We start from the raw sequence: 19,242 nt of genomic DNA on the forward strand, positions 1-19,242 counted from the left end.
AATGAACAACAACAAAATTACATTTGTAAAGCGCCTTTCACGTCAGGATCACGTCCCAAGGCACTGAAGGTTTTTCACCTAATTCCATCTCATCCTTCCATAAGATCTACCCAACTGTCCAACAGCAGCATTAAGCTGATTCTTAAATGAGTCCACTGTCCTGAAATGAACTATCATCTCTGGTAACCCGTTTCAGCTGTCCATTACCCTCTATTTAAATACTTCTTGGTGTCTGTCCTTAAATCACTCTTCACAAGTGTGAACCTGTGCTCTTGAGGGCCTGACTTACAGTGGCTTGGGACGTCCACCTGACATGAAAAGAGCAATGCAAATATAATTATTATTGTTGCCTTGTCCGAAGTATTTATACATGGTTGTGGTCTTCAGTTTCCAATTGCCAAGGACATTTCAGTTGTTAGCAATTAGCCAGCAAGATTGTCGTTTTTTTCTTCTTATTAAGAACCTTACGAATGTTCAAGCAGTCTTCTTAAATTCTTTTAAATCTCTGACTGTGTTTAGTGCTTAAAATGTGAATTCTGAATGCCCAGTCACAGTCACCTCTTCCAGGTGGTCTCACTGCTGATGCCAAACAGAAACCAGCACCATTGTATTTCACCTTAGCCAAAAGATTACAATGCACCAACGTTAGACTGGGCTTTCATTAAATTGTGGTCTGATGAGGCCAAAATAAAAAGGCATACAACAGCCAATCTTGTAGTGACTAAATCAACAGGATTTAGATCATTTTAAGTGAAGTCTTGGGACATTCTGACAAATTATACTTCTTGTTCTCTTGTGTATTTTTATTAAACAAACACTACTTACTGGAATATAGTTGTTTTGATGATGATAAAAATAATAATTCTTACATTTGATATAGTGCTTGATACTTTGATATAGCACAGTACTTCAATCCAATAAGTTCAGAAGATGGGGTTATTTATTTGTCCTCAGTGTTTCGTACCAATTCCATTGTCTATAATTATTCTCAAGTTGATGCCAGTGTTTTGAAGTGTTCACCTGGACAGATTGCCTTCAGTTTTCAGCTTTCACCGCGACTCACTGACTGAGGTTTCTGGCCCTGAGGGAAGCCAGAGCTCAGAATCTAAGGATCCTTCCAAATGTGTCTAGCTTCCCAGTGCCAGGTGAAGTTTGTGCCATAGAAAATGGTTCTCGCAGTTCTTCAACTTCTCATTTTACAGTCCCGATAAATATGCTTGGTGTAGGAAAACGTCTCAAAGCATTTCAGAGAGACAGACTGGGAGCCCGAGCAGAATGAGGGATGGTGGTTGGGTGGGGTGGGGGAGGTGAGAGATGGTCGAAGGCTCAGTTGGATACATACATTTGTCATTGAGTTTTGAAAGCAGGAGGGAGGGACACAATCGGCCTCATATTACATTTTCCGTGATTCCCATAAAGGGATGACGATATTTACTTGTTCTGTAGGACTGTTTGATATAGTTTCCTCTAGTAATGTACCGCTTGTTATATTTATACTTTTCCAAAGAGAATTATTTATTCAAAGAAGTTCAGTGAGCTTCAACAAAGCACTGATCCAGCCTCACTTCTGTATCACTGTGTACAATTCTGGTCACTGAACTGCAGTAGGAATATCCTGGTATTAGAAAAGCAGAGGACAACTAAAGCAATACGTGAGATTAGACTCCCGAGCTGCAAGGAGAGTATATGGAAACTAGTAAGGATACTAGGAATATTTTTACTGGAAAAACAATGGCTCAGAGGAAATCGTGTGGAACTTTTCAGGATTCTAAAACGGTAATAGATTAACTGAACACAAGTCAGAAGAGGTGAACCAATTTCACCACTTTAAACTAAAGACGTTGAATACATGGAAGAGACTTCCCAGGCAGCCGTGGGCGAGGCAATGTTAGCAAATTCAAGAAGGTGGTGGATTTTTTTCTGGTGAAAGAATTAATGAAAGGATATAACAAATTATTTATGATAATCTTTGAACTTCGGGACTGCCCAGTTGGATCACAATGGTGATCCTCAGTTCTGTGGATATTCATGTATATAAATGCAAGTTGTTGTTGTTACCTGGATTGGATATCTGCACTGATTAGCACCACTCCCATTGTGGATATTAAAATATAATGGGTCTGTGCTTGTGTGCGTTTCTCTCCCTCTCTCTTTTGCTTCTTTACATGTGTGTGTGTGTGTACACCTCTCTTACTGTCTATATACCTGTGTGTCTCTCTAATCTTTTACTTAAGTAAATTGCTGTGCGCAATTGGCTGCCGCGTTTCGCCCACAAATATACAGTATATACTTTACAGTATATTCTGTGAAGTGCTACAGTATTTAGTTCCATGGCCAATCTTCAAGAATAGCTTTCCTCCGTCATCAAACTGGAGTGCAGTCCCTTTCTAACATGTTTCTTCATGGTGCTGAATTGGTTATAATGAGGTTGGAGACCCCATTTACTGGGCATGCATGCAGTCAGCCCGCTCACTTCATGAAACCCACCTGACTCTTGCATTAAAATTAGTGACTTCCGCAGGACATCAAGTCACTGCTAGTGTCACTTCCTGGTTTGCGCATTCACCTTGTGCTGCTGGAGGAAATTACATTACCTGATGAACTGGAATTTGGAAATTGGACATCATTTTGGAGCAGGGCATATGTTATGAAACCAGCTATCACTGCCTCGTTATAATGTTTATGGAGCCTCCCAATCTCTGCGTTATAATGAGGATTACTATAGCAGAGTTCAATGAACTTAGCTATTACCTAATATCTAAGAGCCATATATGGGACGTGGGCCAATCTCAACCAGGTGTAACCAGTATATTTCTTCACTTTTTGTATATTAGGTGGCATATTACAGGCTGCAGCTGGAGGCAACTATAATGAGGACAGATGTCTCGCAAATTTGACCCTGGTGATTTCTGCGAACTCAGAAATCATGAGGGTCAAATACATGAGACATCTGTGTTGCATTTAGCAAAATGTCATAACAGTTTCATTACTTCCATGCTTGGTTTATTTTCATACTTTTGAGCATACTGGGAAGCGTACAGGAAAATCCTCAAGGAAATACAGGAAAAGATGCATTGGAAATGTTGGCACCTAATCGAGAATGACTGACGTGGAAGGAATGGTCTTGTTGGAACCAATGGCTTTTTCTTCCTGCAACCTATCATGCTTTTTGTATAATTGTACTGCATAGGTGTCACCTTTATTAAAGGAGTCAGCCTGGCTCAAATGGTAGCATTCTCACCTCTGAGTGAGAAGGTTGTGGGTTCAAGATCCATATTAGGACTTTGAACATTGGTGCTTGACACTCCAATGAAGTGTTGGGTTGTGCTGCTTTATCAGAGGTGCCATCCTACAGATGAGCCATTAAACCAGCTGATGCTCTGTCTCTCTCTCCTGCTCTGCTCCAAGCTATTCATAATAATATGACAATAATAATAATCCTTGCATTTGATATAGGGCATTATCATGTTGTTGAGATCGCTCAAAGTACTTCACAGGAAATACTGTGAAGTGATTTTGACTACTTTATCATATGGACATCTACTTTGTCATGTGGACATTAAAGATCCTATGGCACTATTTAAAAAGAGCAGGGAGTTTCTCCTGGTACCTGTGCCAACAATCTATCAAATAAAATTGGTCATTCAATTCATGTCAGGCACTAAAGGCTACATTTTAGAAAAAATATAAGTGTACAGTTCGGCGTCATAAAGGAAAGAAACAGATTTACTGGCAATGTTTCTCACTAAGTTGCATACACTATAATTTGTGCAACAATATAAGATTAAAAATACTGAATACATCAGGGAGAAGGGCACAGAGAGGTATGATTGAGGGAGTGGAGGCTCAAGTGGAATATAAAAAACTGGCATGGGCTAGTTGGGCTGAATGACCTCTTTCTGTGCTGAAACAGTCCATGTAATACCGAGTCTTTTCTGCCAAACGCAAAAAAAACTTTTTCTTACTGGATTGTGATGAAATTTCCCATTGGTATTGATTGGTACATTGTAGACCCAACTGTGTTCATCAATACAAACATGACCATACTATCATACCTGTGGAAAACTTGTGAACTTCTGTTCAGCTCACTTCAGATATTGTTTTAGGCAGAAACCCAATTTGGACATATTCACACAAACTATGCATCTAGCTGTAGCTCCACTCATACAGGGATGTTTAAAATCTACTACTTTTATGGTGATATTGGACATAGTGCTACTAGCCCTCACTATTAGATTTCCACTTTTCTTATTGTAAACAGGGGGAGGGGGAGGAAAGTGACCAAAGGCGCGGACAAAAAGAAAGGTCTTCAGCAGAGACCTGAAAATGGGAAGGGAGGGAGCGAGACAAAGGGAGTGAGGAAGGCAGTTCCAGAGTCTCAGGGCATAGTGGCTGAAGGCCCGGCCACCGAGGGTGGAGCGGAGGACATGGGAGACGAGGAGGAGGCCAGACCTGGAGGAACAAAGGCAATGGGCACTGTTTTGAGGAGAGAGGAGGTCAGAGAGGTAGGGGAGTGCAGAGGAGTGCAGGGACTTGAATACAAGGGTGAGGATCTTGAAATCAATCCTCTCTGGGACAGAGCCAGTGCAGTCTGGCAAGGACTGGGGTGATCAGGGAGCGGAGTTTCGTGCGGGTGAGTGCGGGCGGCAGAGTTTTGAATGATTTGGATTTTATGGATGGTAATGGATGGGAGACCGGCGAGGAGGGCATTAGAGTAGTCCAGCCGAGAGGTGACAAAGGCATGGACCAGGGTTCAGCGGCTTTTGGGGAGTGGTATTGGCGGAGAACGGGCGATGCGTCGGAGGTGGAAGAAAGCGGTGCTGGTGAGGGATCGGATGTGGGGGAGGAAGGATAATTCGGGGTCGAACCTGATGCCTAGGTTGCGTACGGGTTCGGAGAGTTTTAGGGGGAGGTCGGGTAGGTGGAGGAGGTGAGAACCATGCGATTTAAGACATTGATGAGAGCCAAAGAGTATGGTTTCCGTCTTGTTAACATTCAGCTGAAGGAGGTTTGCGCTCATCCACCCCTGAGATCTGACAAGCAGGCTGACAGAACATCAGGGGACTGGTCGCAAAGAGAGGTGGAAAAGTAGAGTTGGGTGTCATCTGCATACATTGGAAATGTACCCTATGTCTACGGATGACATCCTCAGAGGGAGCATGTAGATCAGAAAGAGGAGGGCGCCAAGGATGGATCAAGGATCCTGACAAGGAGGCAGAGGGAGCCCTGGTCACAGATAGAAAGTCGTTTGTGACTTTCACAAGCGCAATCTCTGTACTGTGGGCAGGACAGAAACCCGACTGGAGGGGTTCGAAGAGGGAGTGGGAGGAGAGGTGTTCGCGAAGTTGGTTGGCAACAACGCATTCTAGAACTTTTGAGAGGAAGGGCAGGTTAGAAATAGGGCGGCAATGGCTGGGGTTTGAGGGATCCAGGGAGGGATTTTTAAGGAGGGTGCTGATGACAGCAGTTTTGAGGGAGGCAGGGACTGATCCGAAGGAGAGGGATTGGTTGATGATGTCAACCAGTAGTGGGGCAGAGGAGGGGGAGCTGGGTGACCAGTAAGTTAGTGGGAAGGGGGTCGAGGTAGCAGGTGGTGGGTTTCATGGAGGTGATGGTGGGTGAGAGGGAGGAGGGAGAGATGGGGAGGAAGGAATGTAGAATGGGGGTGGTGGTAGGAGCAGATGATGGAGAGGGTGAGGGGGACAGAGAGGACATGATGGTAGGTGACAAGGTGCAGGTGGATGAGGCTGCCTGTTAAGTATTTTAGAAGAAAAGAAATCCGTGACCTCCTCGCACTTGGCATTTGATGCGAAGATTGAGGAGGCCTGAGGGGGGGGCACGGAGGAGGTAGTGGGTGGTGGAAAAAAGGATTTTTGGATTGTGTTTAGCCTCCAAGATGATGTTGGAGTAGAAGGCCGTTTTTGCACGAGTCAAAGAACAGCGGTAGCTGTGGAGATGCTCGAGCCACAGTTGGCGGTGAACTGTCAGGCCAGTTTTCCTGCGCTCGAGCAGACCGGTTTGGGTTTTTTGTCGGCGGAGATTGTTGTTGTACCAGGGGGATCGGGTGGGTTTGGAGATGGTCCTGGATTTCAGGGGCACGAGGGAGTTGAAGGTGGAGGAGAGGCGATCATGGAGCAGCTGGATGGCTGCTTCAGAATCTCCGCGGGTGGAAGGCCAGAGGGATAGGATGTTTGATGATGAAAGCGCCTTTGTGAGGGTCTCAGGGGGTAGCCTTTTCCAAGGGTGGTAGAGGATGGTTGCGGGTTTGGTGGAGGAGAGAGGGATGTGAGAGGAGAAGGAGATGAAAAAGTGGTCCGAGATGGCCTTGTCCACTCTGCTGAGGTCGGAAATGTCAAGGCCGTGGGTGATGATGAGGTCAAGTGCATGACCACGGTTGTGGGTAGGTGAATTTATATGGAGGGTGAGGTTTAGGGAGGAGAGGAGGGCAGTGAAATCGGCAGAAGTGGTGCAAGAGGAGTTTAGGTGGAGGTTGAAATCGCCCATTATGAGTAGGTGCTCGGAGCAGAGGGACAGGGAAGAGAGGAAAGATGTCTGTGTGGAAGGAGCCGGGGGGCTTGGGGGGGGCGGTAGACAAGGAGGATTTTCAAAGGGAGAGACGGGTGGAAGAGGGTGATGAGGTGCTCGAAGGAGGGGAAGCAGTCAGAGGAGTAGGGGGTGAGACCAAGGGAGGCTTTGGAAATGAGGGCCACCCCGCCGCCACATTGGTTTGGACAGGGGGTGTGGTGGAAGGTGTAGCCTGGAGGGGAGGCTTCCACTAGGGGTCATTGGGGGAGAGCCAGGTTTCGGTGACCCCAAGAATGTCAAGCTGCTCGTCCAGGATGAGGTCGTGGATGGTGAGGGCTTTGTTTGAGAGGGAACTGACATTTTGGAGGGAAATGCAGGTGGGTTTTCTGGAGGGAGGAGAGAGTGGTGCGGAGAGGATTTTGGGTTGTGCGGGCGAGATGGTTGTGGAGAGTGGTGCGAGTGGAGAGTTGGGGAGGGTACGTATGAGAGGGGGGAAGTTGGATATGCCTTAAGGAGGCGGTTTAAGCGGAGGGAGTGAATGATTGGACACTTGGGGTGTCCAGTGCCAGGAGCCACAATGGGCCCGGCGGATTATCCCCAGGCTGGAGCAGAGGGAAGTGGTGATGGGGTCGAGAAGAGAGAGAAGGCGGGGAGGGCGGTGGGAGAGAAGGACAGAGGGGGGTGAGAGGAGAGACATAGAGGGGGTTGAGAGGAGAGACATTTAAGGGGAGGCTCGGGTCGTGGCGGCAGCCAAAATGCGCACGCAGAAACCGGGAGCGAGCGATCAGCAGGACGGCATCAGCCCGCAGGCTTCGCCTCCCAGGTCATGGCCGAGTGGCAGTGGCTGCCAGGCCATTTTTGTTGTTGTTGTTGCTGGATTTTTTTTAATAGTTTTTTTTATTAACTGTGACGTCACGCTGACGTCACTTTGTGAAATGCGCCCGCCCCACCCCCTCACTTACCTCAGCTCCTACCTCCGCTCCCGACTGAGTGGCTCCTCACCTGGCTGTGCTTTATATACACGGCTAGGCCTCGGCTCTGCCCTGCGCTCTCCTACCTCAGCTCCTGACTCACAACCATATGGAATTCCTGTCAATCTGTGGGAATTCCACTTCAGAAATAAATCAAAATCCCCATGTGCTTTTTACCAGAAAAAGTCTCTATTTTGCACCTCATATTATTGAAGAATCATGTTAAGAAATGCAACATTTTGTATCCCAATGAGGGTGGTAGGAGATGAAAAACATTCAGAATAGCATGTTTGAAACTTCTGTGGAACAAGGCATTAAACTTCAAAGAGGCAATAGCCCCAATAATATCAATGAGATTTAGATAGAGGTTAGAGGGCACTGTTGAGGGATTAATTTTTTATATGAGTGTGTGGAAAATGCTAAACGAACTTGCCTAGAGAAGGAAGTAGCATTCAAGTTTTGGACAGACTTTGACTTTATAAAGGGTTAAGAGGTATTGAAGTGTTGGACTGGAAGAGGAAACTAAGCTACCTGGAGGCTTGTAACAAAGAGAGAAATATGAGAGTGCCATCTAAATTCAGAAGATAGTGAAGCCGTGACAGTCAGTAGTCGAAGGACTATGAATGGAACCATCAAAGATAAGAGATGGCAGCTGCTGGTTGGACATGTAAGAGACATGAGAAAACTGTGCTTGGCACAATTGAAAGAAAGATCTTCATCAAAGGACATTGATGAAATCAAGTTCAGTGATTCAGACATTGCATTGCCAGAGCACTGAAAGTTGTATGCACTGAGGACATGTGATCTTGGGCAAGTTGATGAACTAGTGTGGAACCGTTAGCAAAAGAGTGGATAGTCTTGGATGATGAGTAGAAGAGATGATTGATGTCCAGAGAAAAAGGGAACAAGAGAAAAGAGCCCTGGGGAAATGTTGAGTTGATGGGATAAAAAGTCAGATGAACCATCAACTACAATATAGACAGAGTGATTTGAGGGGATCCTAGGTATCCCTGAAATTATTTATGAGTGCACAGCGCCAGACCCTGTCAAGGATCTTTGGAGGTGTCCAAGGTGATGCCAAATGAATTACAGTAGTATTCAAAAGGAAGTTTTAGAAATGTGGAATATAGAGAAGAAAATAAACTGAGTGGCCTGGACATAAACTGTACTGGTGATCTTAGTTTAGGTCAGAACTCTTCAGTAAAGGGATAATTTGGCTTAGATTGTATGGATGTAGAGCAATAGGGCAGTGGTTTGAAAAGTAATTCTACTTGTGTTCTTCCAAAACCCTTCTAGGAGGAGGAGGAGAAATGGGGTAAGATGAGAGAAATTTGCAAATAGTGAATCCTGCACATGCCCAGTTGTCTCATGTCAAGTTGCCAGAACCCCACTGGGGTGCCAATCTCGTGCTAGGTGATTTTTTTGCCCACAATCTGACTTTACAAATTGAGATTGGCATCCAGCTTTTACACACCTTTTATGTGCCTACAGTTACCTCCCCTTCCCCCTCTCCCTTCTCCATTGCTCAGCATCCAACCCTGTCATGACACTATTGACCACTCTATCCTCCTCCACCGCCTTTCCTCTCACCTCAAGCTTCATGGTTCTGTCCTTGAATAGTTCAGATCCTACCTTTCACACAGTCTTCAGTTTGTCTCAACAAACAGCTTCTCCTCCAGCCCCGCACCGTCTCCTGCGGTGTTCCTCAGGGCTCTGTCCTTGGTCTTCTCATCTTCAACATGTACATGCTCTCTCTTGGTGACATCATCCGCAGACATGGGGTCAACTTCCACATGTATGCGGATGACACCTAACTCTTTCTCTCTCTCTGCCTCCACCCTTCACTCCAGGACCAGTGCTGTCCTAATAGAATGTCTGTCAGACATCAAGTTCTGGATGAGAGCTAACTTTCTTCAGTTGAACGTCAACAAGACCGAGGTCCTCCTGATTGGCTCCCATCAGCACTTCAGGCACTGGCAGCATCACCATACAAGGATGCTCATTTCACCTCACTGAGCCAGTCCGGAACCTTGGCTTCTTGTTTGACCCTCAACTGTCCTTTCTACCCCACATCTGTGTCATGACCCGCTTTGCCTTCCCCCACTTCCGCAACATTGCCCAGCTCCACCACTGTCTCACACTGCAGGCCGCCAAAACCCACATTCACAAATTTATCACAGCTAGGCTCGACTACACCAACTCCCTACTTGTCGGCCTTCCCAACTCTTCCCTCCACAAGATGCAGATCAGAACTCTGCAGCTCATGTCTCTCCTGCAACAGGTTCTATGAACCTATCATTCCCATCCTCGCCTGGCTCCTCTGGTTCCCCATCCCCAGGTGATAGTTCAAAATCCTCGTACTCACCTTCAAGGCCCTCTACAGCTTTGCTCCTTCTTACCTCTGTGACCTGCTAATGCCATATCAACCTGTCCGCACCCTCTGCTGAGTAGGCTCTGGCCTGCTTCACGTCCCTGAGCCTTGCCAACCCCACAATCGGCAGTCAGGCCTTCAGCCTCTTGCCCTCACCCATTGGAATTCCATCCCGCAGTTCCTTCCTTCCTCCCTCCCTTAACTCCTTCAAAGCACGTCTCAAGACCCTCCTCTTCGACTGCACCTTTGGCTACCCTCCTACCCTACACTCTCTGCCCTCCACCCCTCCTGATCCCAACCACCAGCTCAAGTCCAAATCCCTCACTGTCCAGCGCCTTGAGTCGTCCTCCCAATGTGAAAGGCGCTATACAAATGTAATTTGTTGTTGGTGTTGTCATCATGAAGGCAATTTGAGATATTATCCTACATGAAGGTGCTATAAAGATGCAAATTTTGCTTTACATATCTTGCAAATGAGAGTCCATTGAATCAGGGGCTTTAATTGAGAACAGAGAATATAGAATGCATTAACAGAAACAAGAACAAATTACATTTGTATAGCGCCTTTCTAAGCGGGAGGATATCCCAAGGCGCTGGACAGTTAGGAATTTGGATCCGAGCTGGGGATTTGAACCCGAGTTGGGGTCTTCATTATCACATAACTAAAAGAGAATAGTGGATACCTGGCGAGTATTATTAAACGCTTTGGGACATCCTCCCAACATGAAAGGCGCTATATAAATTTGTATTGTATAGCTTTTTTATTTTAGAGGAAAGTGGAGTAGTTGAGTGGGAACCAGCATGTCAGTCAGAGATGAGGTTACAGCTGTACATGGTGTGAGCAAGCAACAAAGTATGAAAAGTGCTGAAGACACTTTAATGAGGATTAAAAGCAAATGGGAGAAGGAGGGAGAGAGTAGATCAGAGGCATAGGAACAGGGAAAATTCAAAGGAGTGGAGTGGGTAGAGGGAAAATAATAAATCAATTTCTGTTGTAGTTTAATTTTCCCATTTGGAGTCCTGTGGCTCAGTGGTTAGAGCACTCGCTTTGCAAGTGAGAGACCTGAGTTCAATTCCAGGCAGGGCAAAACCTTGGGCAAGTTTCCTTACTCTACACGCCTAATAATAATCCCTCAAAAAAACAATAATAAATTGGTCATTTTCAATCCATATGACTGTTTGTGGGACATTGCTGTGCGCAATTGGCTGCCGCGTTCGCCCACAAATATACAGTCAATTCACTTACAGTGTGTTCCTTGAAGCGCTTTGGGACGTCCTCCCGACGTGAAAAGCGCTATATCAAATGCAAGGATTATTATTATTATTATTATATTTAATTCCAAAGTTCAAACTTGCTATTACTGAGCCACGTAGGGTTGTGTATACCACACCTCCAATCTAACAGAAGACCAGGAATTGAATTAATTGAGGAATATTAAAAATGGATAGTAATATCATTTGTTATTTATGTGAGTAGGTAAGACATGCATCAATCATGCAATATTTATTCACCAGTTCCCAAAAGGGCATGCACTTTAATGTCAGTTCTGCTCATGAGTAAAATTGTGTTTTGAATTTCAGATTTAGAGACACCCTGTAGCAGTAGCTCTTGTCTGAACTAAATCTTGTCTTAACACTTACTTAATTGGTCAGGGCAAAAGCCGCATACCGTGTGAGAATAGAAGTTTCCAAAGGCACTTGTTCCACTCTCAGTTGAGGCATTGCTGCAATATCACAGCCTAATTCCAATTCCAACCAGTGGTAGATTCAATATCTTAATGACAAGATCTCCTGGACCAGCAGCCCTTCAGGCTCCAACTTCCTCAGTCTCCTGCCTCAGTCCACCTCACTGAACCAGTGTGTTCTTGGTGTTTGTTTCTCTATTCCCTCACATCCAGTTTGTGACCAAATCTGCTTTTCTGCTTCTTCGCCCTGTTGCCCGCCTGTCTGTATCTTATCCCTAATAATGCTAAAACTCTTATTCTCACCTTTCATAAATTCAGACTCAAGCACTCTGCTTGCCGGCCTCCCCATCTCCACTATTCGCAACCTCTAGGTCATCCAAAATTTTGCCCCCACACCCTCACATTCCCACCTTTCCTGCCAAGCTTTCCCACCCCTCCCCCACATCCTGCAAACTTCTCTGCTATCTGTCCCCTCTGCATTGCCCTTCAAAATGTCTGATCCCTATCTAATGGTGGAGGCAGAGGGCATGGCTGATGTACTGAATGAGTACTTTGCATCTGTCTTCACAAAAGAAGTGGATGCACCAAATGCCACAGTATCGGAGGAGAGGATAGAGGAAATGAATACGATAAGTATAAACAAAGAGGAAGTACTGAAAAGATTGACTGGGCTCAAGGTAGATAAGTCGCCCGGTCCGGACGGGATGCAGCCAATGTTACTATTGGAGGCACGGGTACAAATAGCGGAGGCTTTAGCTACAATTTTTCAATCTTCGTTGGACACAGGGGTGGTGCCAGAGGACTGGAGAGTGGCTAATGTGACTCCCCTGTACAAAAAGGGGCAGAAGGACAAACCTGGGAACTACAGGCCAGTCAGCCTAACATCAGTAGTGGGGAAGCTCCTGGAGACTATAATCCAGGACAGAATAAATCTTCACTTAGAAGAATATAGGTTAATTAGGGACAGCCAGCACAAATTTTTTAAAGGCAAATCTTGTCTAACAAATCTAATAGAATTTTTCGATGAGGTAACGGGGAGGGTGGATGAAGATAGTGCAGTTGATGTAGTTTATATGGACTTTCAAAAGGAATTTGACAAAGTACCACATAAAAGACTTGTAAGAAAAATAGAAGCCCATGGTATAAAAGGGACAGTGGCAGCATGGATGCAGAACTGGCTGGGAGACAGAAAGCAGAGAGTTGTGGTGAACAGCTGCCTTTCTGACTGGAGGGAAGTGTGCAGTGGCGTCCCTCAGGGATCGGTATTGGGATCACTGCTCTTCTTAATATATATAAGTGATCTGAATTTGGGTATAGCAAGTACCATTTCCAAGTTTGCCAACGACATAAAGTTAGGTAGGGCAGTAAACAGTGAGAAGGATAGTAGCCAACTGCAGGAAGACATAGACCGAATGGTAAAATGGGCAGAGCAGACACATGGCAGATTCATTTAAATGTGGAGAAATGCGAGGGAATGCATTTTGGAAGAAAGAATGAAGGGAGGCAATATAGGCTGGTAATACAATCTTAAGGAGGGTGAAGGAACAGAGACCTGGGGGTTCAGGTAAATGAATCCTTGAAGGTGGCAGGACAGGTAGATAAAGCTGCAAAAAGGGCATATGGGATACTAGGCTTTATAAATAGGGGCATAGAGTATAAAAGTCAGGAGGTTATGATTAACCTATATAAAACACTGGTTAGGCCTCCGTTAGAATACTGCTCCCAGGTCTGGGCACCACACTACAGGAAGGATGTTAAGGTATTGGAAAGGGCGCAGAGATTTACAAGGAAGGTACCAGGAATGAGAGACTTTGATTATGAGGAAAGGCTAGAGAGGCTGGGATTATTCTCATTGGAGCAGGAAGGTTTTCAAAATCATGAGGGGATTTGGTAGGTTAGAAAGGGAAAAACTGTTTCCACTGGTGGGTGTGTCGGTGACTCGAGGTCACAGATTTAAAATAGTTTCTAAAAGAAGCAGAGGGGAGATGAGAAGAATTTTTTTCACGCAGCGAGTTGTTCGAATCTGGAACGCACTGCCTGAAAGGATGGTGGAGGCCAATTCGAAAAAAAAACTTTTAAAAACGCGGTGGATGGGTATTTGAGGAGGACGGGTTTGCAGAGTTATGGGGGAAGGGCTGGGGATTGGGATTGACATTACATTGCTCTTTTCAAAAAGCCGGCACAGACTCGATGGGCCGAATGGTTTCTTTTTGTGCCGTACCCGACGTGAAAGGCGCTCAATAAATTTGGTTATTGTTGTTGTTGTACGATTCTATGATTCTATGATAATAAAGCCCTCACTGTCCACAAACTCATTGTGGACGAAAAAAATCGACAACCTTGCTTTTAATGAAAGGTGACAATTGAGGCCACGTCACCTGGCTATACCTCCATCATGCCCCGCGACCCAACCGTCATGGCGGTGGTGTGGTCCTCATCTCCAGGTCCTCACTGGGTCTATCCTTTTACTCCTCTGGATCCTTCTCCTCATTTTAGCAACTCACTCTCTACCATCCCTCCAATCTCTCCTTAAAAATCCTCCTTATCTATTGTCCCCCCCCAAACCCTCCTCAACTTTCCTCCCTGATATCTCCACCCAACTGTCTTCCCTCTGCCTCTGTTCTGAACACCTCATCATCTTTGGCGACTTTATCTTCCACTTCACCCCTTGTTGCTCTACATCTGCTGACTTCTCTCTCCTCTCCTCTCACAACCTCTCCCTCCACATCAAATCCGCCACTCACATCCAAAGCCATCCACTAGACCTGGTGATCACCCGGGGCCTTACCATCTCTGATATCATCATCACTGACAAAGGCATTTCAGATCACCATTTTATCTCCTTTAACTCCTTCATTCCCCTCCCTGTCACCCACCCAACGTGCATCTCCTTTTGCCCCTGGAGAAAAATCCATGCCCTCTCCACTACCTTCCTTTGACCCATCTCTGCTCTCCAACTACTGCCCCATTTCAAACCTTCCTTTTCTATCAAAGATCATGGAATGAGTATCGGTTCCCAGCTTCACTCTTTCCTCCCCCAGCATTCTCTCCATGAACCCCTCCAATCTGGGTTTCATGCTTTTCACAGCACAGAGACAGCCTTGGTTAAAGTGACAAATAACATTCTGTCCATCTGTCTCCTCATCCTTCTCGACCTCTCAGCTGCTTTTGATACTGTTGACCACTCTATTCTTCTCCACTAACTCTCCTTTCACCTCCACCTGAATGGTTCTGTTCTTATCTGTTTGTAATCCTACTTTTCCCACCATCTGCCCTTTGTGGCCTCCGGCAGCTTCTCCTCTAGCCCCCACACTGTCATGTGTCATCCCTGCGGGTTCTGTCCTCAATCCTCTTCAATCTATGCATGCTCCCGCTCGGCGATGTCATCCGCAGGCATGGGGTCAATTTCCATGTGTATACAGGTGACACCCAACTCTATCTCGCTGCCTCCACCCTTGACTCCAGGACCATTGATGTCCTGGCCAATTGTCTGTCTGACATCAACTCCTGGACGAGAGCCAACTTCCTCCACTCAATGTTAGCAAGATGGAGGCCTTTCTGCTTGGCTCCCAGCAGTGTCTCCTCACCTCAGCCACTGACACTATCACCATTCATGGCTGCACTCTTCACCTCACCGAGTACAATCCAAAACCTCAGTGTCCTTTTCAATCCTCAGCTATCCTTTAAACCCCACATTCGTGCTGTGACCCGTTCCTCCTTTCTACACCTCCGCAACATTGCTCACCTCCGCCACTGCCTCTCACCACAGGCCACCGAGATCCTGATCCACGCTTTCATTATGTTCCAGCTTGACTACGCCAACTGCCTGCTCACTGACTTCCCAACTCTTCCCTCCACAAACTGCAGATTATTCAGAACTCTGCAGCTCAGGTCCACTCCTGCACCAGGCTCTGAGAACCTATCACCCCTGTTCTTGCCCGGCTTCATTGGCTCCCATTCCTCAGAGAATCAAGTACAAAACCCTGGTTCTTACCTTCAAGGCCCTCCAAGGTCTTGCTCCCCCTACCTCTCCGACCTCATAACCCCATGTCAGCCTGTCCACTCCCTCCACTCAGCGGGCACCTGCCTGATTCAGGTCCCCCGAACTTCCCGCTCCACCATTGGCGGTCGGGCATTCAGCCTCTCTGCCCCTACACTCTGGAACTCTATCTCTCAATCCCTCCACCTCACCCACTCTTTTGCCTCCTTCAAGTCCCATCTGAAGACCTTACTCTTTGACCGTGCCTTCATGGTCCCAGGGCATGTCCAGAGCCCTGGGACATCTTTCTGACATGAAAGCCGCTATACAAGTGTAATCTGTTGCTGTTGTTGTCACCTGTACAAAATGTTGTATACGCATCACCCAGTCCTCCTCTGTCTCCACTAGCTCACAATGGATGGAATTTAAGATCCCCGATCTTCTGAAGCAAGCTCCCTCTACCCCTCCATCTTGCCCCCTCTCCCATCTATCTTGAAAGGCGTAAATAATCTTATAAAAGCAGGTCTTCAAACTCTAATGTGGCTTATTGCTAAGCAATTGTGTGTCATTTCTGAGACCATTGCACCAATGTGAATGTCACATAATGTATGCTTTTTGCAATTAATTTATATTTGTGGTGGATGAAGTCTTTTCTTTCTTTATAAAGGGTATTGGAAAAATCTGACAAACAGGCCTGATATTCTTTATTTTCTTAATTTCAGGTATAGTTTCCAAAGCATATGAATGTCGGCTTAAAGGCCAAGGAGCACAGTTTGTGGAAACGACTGTTCCTTTCATTACACCTCAAAGCCCCGAAGCCAAAAGTGATGATGCGGATGACTGCGGGGAACAGGAAGAATCGACCGAATCCATCAGTCAAGTAATTATTATTCAAGGGTATCAAGATGGGTATGGTGATGGTATTTCTTATGATGCATCTGTTGAGGCAACTGCAGCAGCAACTCTTCAGACCCTGGCCATGGCAGGTCAAGTAGCTCAAATGGCCGAGGTGGTGCATATCACTGAAGATGGTCATGTTATAGCCACAACGCAGAGCACGGCCCACGTGACCAGCATGATGCCGGGTCGGATTCTTACCAGAAGATTGACGCCGGGCACCACCCAAGTGGTCGTTGTTGAAGGTCCAGTAGAAGAAGGCAATGTTATCGAAACAGCCGCTGCCATGGAGGCAATCACCAATTCCAGGGGTAACTTGGTGGAACATGTAATGCCCCAGGAGGAGTCCAGAAGCCACTCGGCAGACACACCTACTGCGCTAGATGCACTCCTCTGTGCTGTCACAGAGCTAGGTGCTGTGGAAACTCAAGAAACAGAACAGCAAAGTACTGAAACAAGCCACGAGGGGGCTTTCTCAGTCAACATTGCTACCGAGGAGGTCACTTCAGTTCCAAATGAGTCGATGTCCAGATCAGTGCAGATGTTCCATAAAGTACAAGCTGACCAGGGTACTGCAGAGGCAATGGAGATGATGTCAGACATGGAGCAAGTAAGCTCAGTCACAACACAAGAAGAAACTCAGGTTGCCTTCTCTAACATGGTTCAGGAGGTGCTGCAGTTCACTATGTGCGATGTGACGACAACGAGACATATTGTGAATGACGGCATCACTCGGGTCATAGTGACTGAGGAAGGGACTGCACACATGGTGGAAGGAGCTTCCCAGATCATAATGCAAGAAAATGGAACGCAAGCCATAACCACTCACGGCCATCCAGTGAACTTGGTGAACTCTGCTGGGGAAATATCACAAATTATTGTCACAGAGGAAATAGCCCAAGTCATGGCACAAGAGGCATCTGGTAATATGACTGAAGAAACAACTCATGTTATAGTAACAGAATTACCGCACAGTGTGGTTCACACTGACCAGCCTGATACTGTAACCGAAGTTTACCCACATGGTGTGATGGAGCTGGTTAATGAGTCTGGTGAGGTGCTGTCATCTGTCAGTCATCCACTAACAACTATTGCATTGACTGAGTGCTATACTGAGGACAGGTCAGAAATGATAGTGACCGAGGTATCAACTCAGGAAGAAATTGAAGTTGCTGGAGCCCAAGAAGTATGATGTACCAATTGTCGGGTAAAGAGGTGGATCAAAGATGGTGTTTTATCAGATGTACGATGAAAGTTATAACATGCTTAGTGTGGCAGAATGGACACCGTGCCTGCTCATTAGAATTGTGATCGCCATAAAGAAATGTTTGGTGTATTGTCTGATAAGATGAGGGTATCTGAAAAGAATGTCATCAATAAGGCAATATCATTTTAAAAAAGCTAGTGCCCCAAATCCCAGCGCTTTGCAGTTAATTGTATGCATCTGTTTATAAAATAGCTTTGAAGGCAGTACAGTAGAGCAATGTGTCAGGCAGGCAGGATAGTTCTTTGCATAGAGTTGCTGATTTCCGGTATGCCAACTGGGTGAGGCACCACGTCAAGGCCAGGCAACTTCCCCACAGGCAGACAACAACAGCGCACAAGTCAGCGGCCAATAACCTTGGCATAGTCCTCAGTCAGAGAGTGCTATAAGTCACTGTGGACCCGAAAAGGGGAGGAAGAATGCACACAAAATGAGGGGGAGGGAGGCAAATGGTAGCCTAGTCATTTTAACTGCGTGACTCATCTGTTTATGCTCCCAAGTTATTCATTTCTGTTTAGAGCCACTGAAGACTGAGGATCCTATGTCTGAATTGTGTGCAAACAGACGTCCATAAAGTTTGAAAGATTAGAATGCACACTTGTCAACCGTCAAAGATTTTTGAAATCATTTTTCTTACGCCCGACATTGGCAGGAAGAAGTGAAGAGAAACCTAGACAGATAAACCAGCTTGGAGAAAGGGGGGGGGGCAGGGGAGGGTGGCACTATGGGTGCAGCGGGAGAGCAAAAATTCTATTTTGTGCATTTATCTTAACTTTTTTTTAATGAAAGCAAATTAAAGGATAAATACTTTAGAAAGTACAGCAAAGGCAGCCACCACAAATGTTGAGATACACTTAGCTATTTCTTCTTTGCAATTTCAATGTTCCAACACTGCTGATTTCTCCAAAAGGTACCAATGCATTCGATGCCCTGCAGTTTTGTTCCTTTGTTTCGGCAGATATTACTGATATTGATGCAAATCGGAAGCCAATATTATCTAAGATTAAAAGGAAGAGAAGTGTTATTCAGCTCAGGTGGTCTGTTTAACTGTGTGACAAATGAAAGGTGACAGTGTTTGATTTTTATATATGACAATCGGGAACGTCATAAGAAAAAGTATCTTTTCTCTGCTTTTTTTGTTAACCAACAGCAGGACTAGTTACAATAAATTGTTCTGATTTGACAAAAAAAGACAACTGTATAATTTATAGTCTGCATGCACATTTATAAGCCTAAAAGTAATTTGAGGGAGTGGGGGAAGTGGGGACTGTCTTAACTTTTTATATATCACAAACGGAAGAGAAAGAAAAGAACTTGGCTAGAACCCAGTAGTGTAAGTAATTCATATGTTTACCAATTATGAAACTAATCTCTATTTTAATGTACAATTAGTGAATAATAATATAATTACATGATGTGTTTTACACATGCAGCACCAACCAATACGCTGCAAAATCTGTCAGAAGCATAGAAATATTATTTTAACTATTTTAACTGGCTCAATTAAACTGGCATCAGTTTTGTCATGTATCCATTTCAACTTTAAAGAT

The 19,242-nt window shown here is 45.6% G+C and overlaps 1 protein-coding gene across 1 annotated transcript in view; it reads left to right on the top strand.

Annotated features, from left to right (window-relative positions):
- Window positions 1-18,267, top strand: part of znf407 (zinc finger protein 407) — a 320,280-nt gene extending 302,013 nt beyond the window's left edge. Inside the window, exon 9 of the mRNA XM_042347003.1 lies at window positions 16,254-18,267. Coding sequence (XP_042202937.1) covers window positions 16,254-17,620 — 1,367 coding nt within the window. The 3' untranslated portion in view covers window positions 17,621-18,267. The remainder of the gene's footprint in view (window positions 1-16,253) is intronic.
- Window positions 18,268-19,242: the final 975 nt, after the last annotated feature.

Source organism: Callorhinchus milii, unplaced genomic scaffold, assembly GCF_018977255.1.
Source record: "Callorhinchus milii isolate IMCB2004 unplaced genomic scaffold, IMCB_Cmil_1.0 Scaffold2, whole genome shotgun sequence".
Classification (NCBI taxonomy): domain Eukaryota; kingdom Metazoa; phylum Chordata; class Chondrichthyes; order Chimaeriformes; family Callorhinchidae; genus Callorhinchus; species Callorhinchus milii.